A 13,037-nucleotide genomic window follows, 5' to 3' on the forward strand; every position below is an offset into this window, starting at 1 on the left:
TCCTACTTTTTATTTGGAATCCCAGTTTTATTTTTATTTTTCATATTTTCTGTTTTCTGATCACCTGCAAAAATGTCCAAGTCTAAAAGTAAGTCAGAATGAGAAACTTTGCTGGCTGCTGCACCTGTAACTATGGTGGAGATTAGCCTTCTGCTGGAAGACCACAGAGCTGTGCTGTCTGCAGACTTTAAGCCTTCTTTTCAAAGTTTGTCGTCCAAGCTGGACAGTCTCCAATATGCAGTGCGTGACTCCAATTTACTCATTAGTTCTCTTTAATCTACGCACACTGATTTTGAGCGCTTGGATCAGCTCAAGGTCGAAGACTCTGCACTCCGAAAAGATGTGGTTACAAATTCAAGATGGCAGACCTGGAGGAACGCAGCAGAGGCCGGAATGTTCGGATTGTGGGTTTACCTGAAGCTATTGAGATTCCGCACCCTTCTGCTTTTTTCTCCCAACTCCACCTCAATGTTTCTGGATTGGGGGTGCTTACTTCACTGCTGGAATTGGATAGGGCACACCAGAGATTAGCTCCTTACCTGGCTCCTGGAGGAAAACCCTGACCAGTTATCTTCTGCTTTCATCGCTTCCAAATGAAAGATATCGTGATTCAGAAGGCATGTAAGAGGGGTGAACTGACCTACAATGGACATGAGATTTGGCTCTATGAAGATTACTGCTTCGAAGTCGTGAAACAATGCACGCAGTTCAAGAGTGCCATGTTGAACCTTTACCAGCAGGGACTCAGGCCTATGCTCCTTTACCCAGCCAAACTGTCTATTACCTTGCTGACGGGGGAGAGAAAGTAGCTGCAATCTGAACTGGATACCGACAAATTTGCGTAGTACCTGTGCAAAGACAAGAAGTGATTTTTATCAAAGAAAGTCATTCCTTTTTTAATATATACATCCTTTCAATATACTGCACTAAAAACACCATAGTAATCTTCCTGAAGTGGTAATTTCATTGGATACTGAAAAAGCATCTGATAGAATGGAATGGGAGTATCTTTTCACAGTCCTGAAGAAATTTGGTTTTGGTGATAGATTTATTTCTTGGCTTTATCTCTTGTATACTTTCCCCATAGCTTCTGTCTGTACTAATTATGCAAAATCTCAGTATTTTACTCTGTCACGTGGTACACATCAAGGTTGTCCCCTCTTCCCTTTACTTGAGCAATAGAGCCACCATCAATAAGTCTCAGAACCTCTTCCTTGTTCCAGGGCATGACTTGTGGAGTACAGAACACACGATACGGTACACCTTTTTGTCCCCAAGGGCAAGACTTCAAGTACATAGGTTACATAGGGTTGCTCTGTATGAGGTCTGTCAATAAAGTATCGTACCTTTTTATTTTTTTCAAAAACTATATGGATTTCATTCATATGTTTTTACGTCAGACATGCTTGAGCCCTCGTGCGCATGCGTGAGTTTTTCCACACCTGTCGGTGACGTCATTCGCCTGTGAGCACGTCTTGGGAAGGAGTGGTCCTGCCCCCTCGTCGGATTTTCATTGTCTGGAAATGGCGGAATGAAAAGGACTTTTTTTTCCATCAGAAGTTTTTCAGAAGCTGTTAGAGACTGGCACCTGGAAACCATTCGAAAAATTTATCTGGCTTTCAGTGAAAATTTTATGGGCTTCACAGAGAATAAGGACTTTTACTACAGCTTTCAGGACTGCTTTAAGGACGGTCCGTGCGCTGCGCTCAGAGCTGCGACGACGCGGCACAAACCACTGGATCATTTCTAAGCTGATGGCTCTGTGGATACGAGACCGTCGTGTGCTCTTTCTCTGGTTATCACAAGAGCTGGACATCAGCCATTTTGCGGCAGATTTCACTTTTAACAAGAGATTTTGTCATGAAAAGCCGCGCGGAGGCTTCGCGCGTCACGACCGATTCACTGATGAAGTGAGACAAAGGAACACCTCCGTTTCGGAGTGTTAGAGGACAAGTTAGGACATGTCCAGCTCTCCACAATTTCTCTCATACTCACTCGACTGGTAAGCACTGAAAGCCGAGATAGACATGTCCCAACTTGTCCTCTATATGGATATATAATCTGATTCTTTCAATGGACAATCACCCAGTCAATAAAACTATCTGTAATTGGGAACAAGAGTTGGATCTGGAATTTGGGGAAGGTTTCTGGGATAAAGCAGTTGACAGCATTCATACGTCATCGTCTAAATTCTCCAAAATTTAGCCCAATGTCTGTGATCTATGAGATAGATATAACTCCTCCCCCTGTGATTTAAGTCATATTGATTTTTCTTTGCGCTAAACTTCAGCCATATTGGATTTTGTATTTTGATGTTATCTCTAACGGTCTTGGTGTCAGACTAGAGCCTTGTTCACTGATCGTTATTTTTGTAATTCCTGGAGTCCGAACTGTGCCACTTACCAGCTTGCAGGCGGATGTAATTTCCTTTACCTCTTTACTAGCACGTTGCAGAATATTATTACTCTGGAGAGTTCAGTGTCCACCATCTATTTCTTTACAGCTGAAAAATCTTATGTTTTTCTTAAAACTTGAAAAAAAAAAAAAAAAATCAAGTTTAGTCTTAGAAGGAAGGCTGACGGGTTTCTAAAAGTGTGGCAACCATTTATTTCTTATCTTGGATCCTTGAAAACTACTGGACCTGATTGAAGTACTTGTTATGGGTGTATGGTGTGTTTTTATTTATTTAATTCTTATTTTATAGGGCCTATATGGTTTTGGATGGTTTTTGGAAAAAGGATGTTTTTTGGTTTTGGAAAAAGGAAATGTAAATAAAAGTAAAAAAAAAAAAAAAAAAACTAAGTTCCTCACACAAAAAAAAAAACGTGTGACTTATACTCATTTGAAACTTGTAAACGCTTTTTCCTCTTCAAGAGCCACATTTGACAGGCGAAATCTTTTTAAATAACTGCAAAATACAACCAACAGGGGAACTAATTGCTGCAGCTTTAGCTGATAGTAGAAAGGAGTAGAAATGTGAAAGTAACTCAGCTGCACAGGTCAAATGATGTTACATATCACATTTCATTTTGGGCCCATAAGGCATGGACATACAGCCTTGGATTCACCCTAAAGAGATTCCACATAGCTGCACAGCGACGCCGACACACTTCCTAAAACAACAGCAGAGTTTCTTCATCCATATGTAAATTATGTAAAGCAATAGCTGACAACTCTTTTTCATGAGTGTGCTTCAAGATAAAAGCATTTAAATGTCCCAGCAATTGCACAATAACAAGTAACAGTAAAATTAACAGCATCCTTGCAGTGTGCCACTGATAGCAACTGACCAGTGGCTGCCTGACACTGGTGTTTTTAAAAACAAACAAAGTAAGTTTTGCAATGTGTGCCAAAGGACTATATGTAAAGCTGTGCTAAGCAGCAACCAGTAATGACATTTTTAGTCCTTGTCCACACAGAAATGGAACTTACCCCATATGACCTTTTTCTTTGTCGTTTTCCAAAACTGTTTCATAAACCGGTGCTGTTTCAAGAAATATCTGCATCTATACATGCTCAACTGCCTGAAAACACTGTAGTACATATGCCAGGGCTGTATGCGGTACTATAACACTTCCAAAAAAATGGAGAAGATGTGGAGCATGCACATAACTGGTGTAAGGCGCTAATTAATGCAGCAGCAGAAACTAGAACTTTATAAAGCAGCACACAGAGTAAATATAAAGTCTATAAACTCATCATCACAACTTAACGAAAACTGTTATCCAGGGTTCTAGCTATGGTGGGCGGCACCGCCCAGTACTGCAAATTTATGCCCGGCTCTCAGGTTCAAATTGGCTGTACTGCCCAGCATGGATTTTCCAAAAAAAGAACTGAAATGTTGCTGACAAATGTACCAATTTGATCGTATTTCAAGCTTAGAGTCATACTTTTGTTTTATTTTGTAATTTCAACCAAATAATTAAAGAAATAAGAAATATATTTCTCATTTTCTTCATATGTCAGCCACAAACAGCAAATATCAGCAGTCATCCACAGCTCTGAGTAAAGGCTGCTCAAAGTGGAGACGCTGTGTGTCACTCTCCGCTCTGACGTAAAGGAAAAAGAAAACTCCATCAAAATCCCTCATTAAAAAAAAATCCAGAGTTCCTTCTGTGTCCGTAGATGCTGATCCACTCAGAAATTTATGGTTTATTTTACAGTGTAAAGGCTCCCTGTTTCCAAAAAGCTCAGAGGTAAAACCGTATTGATGGTGAGAGTGAGGAGGGGGAGGAAAGAGAATGAAAGGGGAGGTGGAAGAGCCTCAGTGAAACAGGAAAATGAAAAACTCCAGGTTAAGCTCTTGTTCAAACATGACAATTAGAGGTTATATTGTAAAAAAAAAAAAGCAATGTAATCCCACTCAAAAAAAAAACAAACAAACAAACCTGTCATGACAGAAAAACTCCTGCCTGCGTCACTGGATTAAAGGTGTAGTGTCTCATTTTGAAGAAGAGAGCAAATCCCATATGCCCATGAAATATTAATGTTTTAATAACCTTTCCAATGTTATTTATTTTATTAACCCTAGACTTTGACACAAATATTTAGAAAATAACTTTGGTATTACAAATATTACAACATAAATGTCATTTTTTGGTCTATTATTCTTGCTTTCAATGTACCTAAAACCACTCAAAATTAGTTAAAATAGGGCTTGCTAATAACGCTTTAGCAGTATAAAACCATATAGCTTCAGGGGGCTCTGCCCCCTTGACCCCCAGTCATGAGCTGCAATCACATAGTTTACCCAGCACTAAAATGGTTCTAGCTAGAACCCTGCTGTTCCAATCCATAGAAGATGCCCTTGTTTTGGACTAAAGCCCCGTTTACACATAGACGGTTTAGTCGGCGGGTAGTACGTAGACTGAAGTTCGCGGTAGTTCCGGCTGTTTTCGCGGTGGAAAGGGGTGGAGCATTTCGCCGGCGTTTTAACCGCTGTACTATCCACAAATAGGTGGATAAAACGCCGCTAAATCCGCCGAATAAAGCGGCGTTTTGACGCCGTAGCATCCGGCACACGTCAGGCAACGGGGGTTAATACCCAGTTCTATCCTTTACAATCGCAGGTTAAGACGCGCGTGAGAACGGCGGTGTTCTGCTGCCGCCGATAATGCCCTGTGTACCACTGGTTAATACCCAGGTTTTTATCCAGGCAAATCCTGCGTTACTCCAGGATCATTTGCATATAGGCACCGCCCCCAGAGTATAATAGGCTGAAGCAGCAGGAATACATGCCTCTGTCACTGCAGGGGGAGGAAGATCATCCTCAGCCTTTTCTTCTCCTTCCTTTCCCCCTCCTCAACGTGTTGCTCCGTCTCCACCACAGGCCTCCCCTCTGCTTCTGAACCAGACCTCTTGGTTTCCTTCTTCTTTAAGTCCTTGCCGCTGCCAACTTTCTTTTAGGAGGCATACTGGAGCTTCTCTGCAAAAATATCTGGAGCTGGCCGCGAGTGAGAGGCCTGCATGCAGCGCGCTAGCGTTTTTATACTGACCGCCGCCTATCAGCCATTTGGAACGCCGTTTTAACCGGGAGGTGGCGTTTAGAACGGTGTACTGTTCGCTAGCAACGCTGTTCTGTCTGCCTCTGTCGCCGGTTAAAACGCTGTTGTGTATGCCGATGTGGGCTCTATCTCCATTTTATACGCCGTTGATTAGGGATACAACGCCGGCCGCCGAATAATGGCGGTGTAAACTGCGGCACTACAGGAAGGGACAGGATGAAACGGCGATTAAAAAGTATCAAATGCCGTTGTTCGCATTGTCTCTGTCATCATGCGAATTCTACGGGAGCGCTCCCGGAATTATTTGACATGTTGAATAATTTTTTCGATGATTCCCGGTGAAGCCGGAACTAAGCCACGCCCCCTAGCGCCGGCGTTAACAAAGGCGTTTGATCCCTAAGACAGCCCGGAGGAGCCAAAAACTCTTCCGGGACGCTTCCGGGAGCTCTTACCGTCTATGTGTAAACGCCGTCTCAAAATTCTTTAATTCCTTATTGTGGAAATTGCTTGTGAATAAACGCAGTGTTTTTAAAGAAGCCCCACTGTGTTTGTTCCGGGTGCATTTCTCAGCCTCAGCTGGAGGATGCCGCTGCTTTGTCCCACCACCACCAAGTTGGAAAAATAACTTATTTTAAAAGCTGAAAGTCCTTTCTGCAATTTTTTTTTTTTTTAATCGGCATCACTGTGCTCCATTTATTCACGACCAGCAGTCACCACAGCCATCCTTTGTCTTTTCAGCATTCTACTATCGATGAAAATAAATCCCATTAAGGATCCAACGAGACAAAAAAACAAGTATGTTAAATTACATTATCAACAACAACAACAACATATCATTCAATATGAGCAGCTGAGGTTAGAGAGGTGGAGCTATGACATCATCATTTCAGAAAAGTTCCATATAGGCTATTCACATGAAAACTGGAACCAATTTTCAAATAGTACTGTTTTTTGGGCTCTGAAAAAGGTGGCTCCATGTAGATGAAACGCCAATACAATACAAAACTTTTGCGGATACGTCTAAACTTGTCTCCGAGTGGACGGGACCCAAGTTAAAACTTGGAATGAAATCTACTCATTCCAAACAGGAAAATGGGCACACAAGTCCGAGAGTGAACATACAGATGGTTTCCAATTTGGACAAACTTGAAATACTGAAACTGAATAATGAATTTAACTCTAACTGTTCAGTGTTTTGCTGCTTAACTGCAGCATGTGAATTCTTTCACTGTAGTACATGCCTCTGTTATACCTAAGTGTACTCTATTGACCCCTCACTTTGCAGTTTTCCTGAGGAATCATAACAACTTACAATACTTAATCAAATAAAGTGGCCACTGTTACAGCATTTCCAGCAATAAAGAACAGGTTCAGTTCATTGCAAATCAAATTTAGGACCGTTTGAAGTGTTTCATCCAAAACTAATTAAGTTCTAAAAGCCCAAATTAAGTTAATATTCAGCAAACAGCAGAAAGAGAAGTGAGAACCATCATAAGTGGGTGTCTATTTCTCAACAGCTATAGTTCTACTACAAATTTGTGGTAAACTGACTAGCAGAACTGTTGTTCCACAGATACCAACCAACATTCATTTGACAACCACAATTTCTTTTTTTTTTTTTTTTGCAAAACAATGTGCACCTACACAGGGTACAGTATTTTCAGAATCACTATGTTATCTCCAAAACAGCAGTGCATGCGATAGGATTTGGACTGACCTTTTGTGACATCACTGATCTGGTATTTAAAGTCAGGTGCACCACAGGTCCAGGACATGTCTTCCAAGTTGAAGCTCTGATTTGAACGCAGCATGATCACCTCAATGGCACTGGATTTAAGCAGAGCAATCTGGTCCTCTGCAGTCAGCTCCCTACAGGCACAGAACTACCCAGTTAATCTGTAGACTATCTCACAACAATGAATGATTGTAGTAATTGTCCTCAACAATCCTAAATAATTTAGTACTGATTATATCAAAACATTACAGGATACTGAGCCAAAAGCATGTGATATCATCGGTGAAAAAATTCTAAATGTACTGAGAAGCACTACACTGTGTGACATTGTATCTCAAATATAATAAGCTTCTCAGCTGCATATTTAAGTTAAAAAATGATTTCTTTCATCAGAATTCAAACTCAAGGGAGTTTTTCCTCACCACCTTTGCCAATGTGCTTGTTCTGGGGGTTGAGGAAGGTTACATCTTAGCCTTGCAAAGTGAGTTGACGTGACCTATATTGTGATTTGGGTGCTATAAAAATAAATTTAACTGAAATTGAACTGAAGCTTTTAAAAGTCTATCAACTGTTAATACATAATATGAAGGAAGAAAAGACAAATGCTGTCCACTTTACTTCTTCTTGATGCGTTACGTGTGCAAGACTCTTCACCACAACACATTTATTTACGCTGCACTTTCAGGCAAAAAATTCTAAATGCTTTCTCTACATAATAAACATAAAGACAAAACAAATGAACATTCATAAGTACAATTTAAAACTAAAAAACAAAAATAAACATCATACAAACCAACATACTGCATACATGTAATATAAGGTACAACTACAAACCAAATGTAAGCAAGAGAAAATAAATAGGTTTATAGTGAGTGTTGAAAGATTCAACAGAAGTGGAGTTTCTGGGCTTGGCAGGCAATCAGCCCACAAAATTCTTATTAAGCTTAAGAACACAAAGTAAGCCTTTTAATAAGTTCTGCAAAATAAGCAGGTGCACACTTATTCAGTGTATTATATGCTATCATCAAGACCTTAAAATCTGCTCTCTCGATCACGGGTGACTGAATTCCTCGTTCTAGTTAAAACTTTAGCAGCCACATTCCTAATCATCTGCAAATATCTCATGCTGTTTTGCAATTGACTTTTTATGTGTAATCAGTGCCATGGTTCAAATTATGAATCTGTCTTTTTAAAATGAAACTACTGAAGTAGCAATGGAAATGACATAAGCTGAAAAGCGCGATCTTGAGAGTTGTTGAAGGGCTTATGGAGGAGACCATAAATTCCAAAGTTAATCCAGCCACATCCATCTCGCCCTGGCAGTGGCAACAACAATGTTCAGGAAATACAGGCCCTGATAGGTTAGCTTCAGATTTATGGTGATTTCTGAGAAAGTGTTTGTGTCTGTTAACACACTTTTAATTGTAGTCACGGCATCATAGGTGTAAAGGGAAAACTTACTTAAGAAAATTTTAAATGTTTTACTTTTAGATGCATGTAGGAATGTAGCATATACCAAAATGCTCATGATATTTGACACTAAGAAAAAAAGAAAAGGACTGATTTAGCCAGACAGAAAGACTGTGCTGGACAAGTTATGAGCAACTAGCTGAGTGGATAAGGAGCTGTTTTGCCAATATGTAGACATGTGTTTCAATTTGGCTTGTACTACCTCTCTGTGTCCTTTGACAAGATACCTAATCTGCATTGTCTCAGTCTGCCCAGCTATCAAAATGGGTACCAGCCTTGGGTGGGAAAGTAAATATGAGGCATAATTGTAAAATACTTTGATTATCTGCTAGATGGAATAGCACTATTGAAATGCAATCCTTCAGGTTAGGGTGATAAAGGATGCAGATGAAAATGTACTGACAATCACAGTACAGCGTGTTGAGAAGGTGGATGCAGTACTTTGAGGAGCCGATGAATGAAGAAAATGACAGCGAGAGAAAGTGGTATGATGTGGACAGAATAAATGGACTGCATTTATATAGCGCTTTTCCATGTGCATCAGATGCTCAAAGCGCCGATGTGAGGGTGCTGCCATACAAGGTACTCACTATACTCACTACACACCGGGAGCAACTAGGGGATTAAGGACCTTGCCCAAGGACCCTTAGTCAGGCTGGGATTTGAACCGAGGATCCTCTGGTCTCAAGCCTAATGTGGATATAGTGTTCCTCAGACTGTGATGATGTTTTGGACTGAATCGAACAGGTAATATTTAATCCATGTGTGAATGAAACAGTCTGTCTACATGAAACAGATTGCAAAGTTCAGAGTCCGCTGTATGCCCCCCAAAAGTAGAAAATATTTCATTTAAACTCACAAGCATACTTAAACATCCCGTTTCTTGTCAGCTTTTGAGAGAGAGAGAGAGAGAGAGAGAGAGAGAGAGAGAGAGAGAGAGAGAGAGAGATCCACCAGTTAGATCACCTGTTCTGAGCAAACAGAGGCACTGCAGGCTCCGTGGATCATGCAGCCACACACGCACACTACACCTGTACTCTAGCTGATTCACTCTGGATGCACGCACTCAGTTTTTGGATGTGTACAGTAGCGCTGTGTTGCACAGACTTGCATGCAGTAGTGCTATGTTGCACAGACCTACTTAAAAACTGTGTGCTTTCTGTGTCCAGCACTCTATGCAGAAAAAATTAAACAGGTTTAATTTTTTGCGTCCTCCACACGTAGACCTCAGCATAATGCTGTGTAGGGAGCAAAAACTAAGTGTAGAGCTGCTTAACTCGGCGTAGACAATATGCAACTCTACATTTGCGCCGGTGTGAAAGGGGCTTAAGAAAAGGGGTGATGTGTAATAGTTGCACATCAATATGGTTTCATGCCAGGATAAAGCAGTGGAAGTGAAGCTTGCTTTGAGAGTGTTGATGGATAAGCATAGAGAAGGCCATAAGGAGATGTACTATGTGGTTTGGATTTACAGAAAGATGCAGACAATGGAGTTAGGGAATGACATACGTACGTGAGGGAGTCTGGAGTGGCAGAGAAGTATGTGAAGGTGCTTCAGGATTATGTGTGCCAACAGTGCCAACAGTACAACAGCGGTGTGGTATGTGGAAGGAAGGAAGAACAGTTTCAAAGTGGAGGTGGATTTGCATCTGCATGTGCAATAGTGATGGACATGTTGACACACATTAACAAACAGGAGCCTCAATGGACTATGATGTCACAAATTAGATTGTGCTCTAGGCTGTTCCCAGGTTGAAACGGACCATCAAATCAGAATGCAGCAGGCGATCTCACTGTCATGTCACCCACGTGAGCCTCTGTTCCACATGACGCAGTGTCCTGCGGCGCGTCGATCACAAGACATGCGCAAGTGGCCGGTTGGAGACACGCCAGCAGATGTGGACATGAATGAGACGAGTGAATGGCTTCTCACGTGAAGGCGCTAGGTGCACTGCTCAGCTGCGCACAACATGTCAGTATGCTCCATTTCTTTGTGTCTTGTTTTCCACGTTTTGTGTCACTAAATGTCTGATCACAGTTTTTACTCGCTTTACAACAACATACAGTCGTTGACTGTTTGGATGAGAGGATAAACTCATCAAGAATGCCTTTGATTGTGTGGATTATTGGCCTGTGTGGTTCTGGCTGTCATTGTTACTGCTGCTCACAACAGCACACCTGAGTGACATCAACATGGGAAAGTGTGAAGAGCTGACACCAACAATCCGCTTGTACAGTCAAGAGACTTTGCTGGAGTTACGAGAGCTAACTACTTCACTGACACTTCGATACTGGATCATATCCATCAGGAGTTCATCAGAACAAAACGGAGAACAAAGTGCGGAAGGCGAGGGGGGATTAATGGCCCAGTCACACGGCACATGACGACTCCTGAACGAAGGGGAAAAAGTAAAAAACATCACAATCATTGAGAAAAGGTGGACGAACGAGCTTTTATCACCGAACAGTCTGTGAAGCAAGAGCGCAAAAGGGACGAAAGAGGAACTTAACAAAACAAGCTAACGATCTCAACGCTTTAAACGAAACGTGCCTGGAGCCACAGCTGGAGCAGTGTGTGTCTGCATCTCTGCGTTCCAGGACTCGGCGCTGGGATGGAGCTCATAGCGCCTGAGTCCTGGAGAAAATGCAAACAGAAGCTGTGGAGATCTGTGTGCACATCGGTGACCACCTGCTTTGGTTCCTCGTCCAGAACAAAAGAGGGATCATCTCCATCATCATCAGAATCCACACTGTCTGTTGACACGCTGCGCGCTCCGTCTTGCTCCAATTAAAAAAAAAACAAAAAGTGTGCTGTGCTGTATCACTGTATTATGTTCTAAGCCATATATATTGATTTATAACAGGAAACTGTCAAAAGGGAGAATAAATATAAATATAAGTGTAAAGATGATTGAATATATCACAGCAGTGAATTAATCAGTGGGTGTGAATGCGCGCATTGACTCACATGTGCGGCTATTTCCAACAGCTGATCACTGATCCACAACGTGAATTCTTCCTTCCAGAACAGCTCTTTATATCATCATTTTGATTCAACTATCCATTGCCACATGTACAGAAGGACTGGATTGTCATTCCTACGCTCATATTGTTATATTTAATACAAAATAATAACAGTGCAGCAGATAACCAAAACAATCGTTCAGTTTGTGATAAAAGCATGAAATTTGGTACACATATAGCCAAAGGCATACCGAAAAGATCTGGATATGGAGGCATTATGAATTTTCAACATGGCGCCCATGGCAGCCATTTTTCAAAATGGCCACCAGCAATGCCTGTTTTCTTATGAGTGATGGACATAATATGTTATTTTAGACATATTTACCATATATTGTACTTGGTAAATGTCTATAGGATAATTGAAAAGTTGTCATTTCATATTCAAGATGGCCACCATTTCCCAAGATGGCAGCCGTCACTTGTACGGTCTGATATGTATGATCTCGGTGTCAAATCAGTTTATGATGCAGAATTCAAATTCTGAACTTAAAATTGGCCAGAAGCATCCTTCTACCTCACAACTGAACATGACCACTGTTTCTCTCAAAATGGCAGCCATATGGCCCACAATAAAATGTATAATTGCATGTAAATAGAGCTATTATACATTTTATTGGAATTAAAATGTTGAACACTAAAGTAAAAATCCCCATATGAATGGAAATGTAAGAGTGGATGTCAAAGCACAGCCAGGGCACACTGGCGACACCACTGCTGTGAAACTCAGCATGGGGTTCAGTGCCAGCTAAATACACTCCTCTAGTCTTAATAATGCCATATTTTCTGTAATGTGCTGGTTGTGGTGATAGTTTAGTAGGGATGTGAATCTTACAACAACTCACAATTCAATTTGATTCCGATTTTTGGGGCGACGATTCGATTCAGAATCGATTTTCGATTCAAAGAGCTCTGAGAAATAGTTATATTACTTAAAAAAATGTTCATGTTTAAGAAAATGGAGCTTTACAAGGTTAATCAAGTGATTCTAAAGATGTAAATTTACTTATCTGCTTTGCTCGTTCAGAGTTGGCTGGTGGTTTAGTGGAGTGTGCACTGGTCAGTAGTCGGCAGATACCGCTGCTCCACTTCTTTTAGTTCTGGGTGATGGCGTCGCATGTGGGCTTGCAGATTTGAAGTGTTTCCGAAGTACTTGACTTTCATTTTGCAGATTTTGCACACTGCATAAGTCATGTCAAGCTCCTTCTTATGCAGCAAATAATAAAATCCAAAATGTACCCAAACATTTGCCTTCAGCAAAGATGGTGCTGGCTGAATTAGCTCTTCATCCGCCATGCTAAGCTGCA

General features: G+C 41.2%; 1 protein-coding gene across 2 annotated transcripts in view; it reads right to left on the reverse strand.

Moving 5' to 3' along the window:
• vdrb (vitamin D receptor b) overlaps positions 1 to 13,037 on the reverse strand; it is a 188,669-nt gene that overhangs the window by 24,275 nt on the left and 151,357 nt on the right. For both annotated transcript variants that reach the window (XR_004559640.1, XM_034167006.1), the window contains exon 8: positions 7,222 to 7,373. Coding sequence is in view for 1 of the 2 variants with exons in the window: in XM_034167006.1 (XP_034022897.1) it covers positions 7,222 to 7,373 (152 nt within the window). In the remaining variant the exon portion in view is untranslated. The remainder of the gene's footprint in view (positions 1 to 7,221; positions 7,374 to 13,037) is intronic.

Source organism: Thalassophryne amazonica, chromosome 3, assembly GCF_902500255.1.
Source record: "Thalassophryne amazonica chromosome 3, fThaAma1.1, whole genome shotgun sequence".
Taxonomy (NCBI): domain Eukaryota; kingdom Metazoa; phylum Chordata; class Actinopteri; order Batrachoidiformes; family Batrachoididae; genus Thalassophryne; species Thalassophryne amazonica.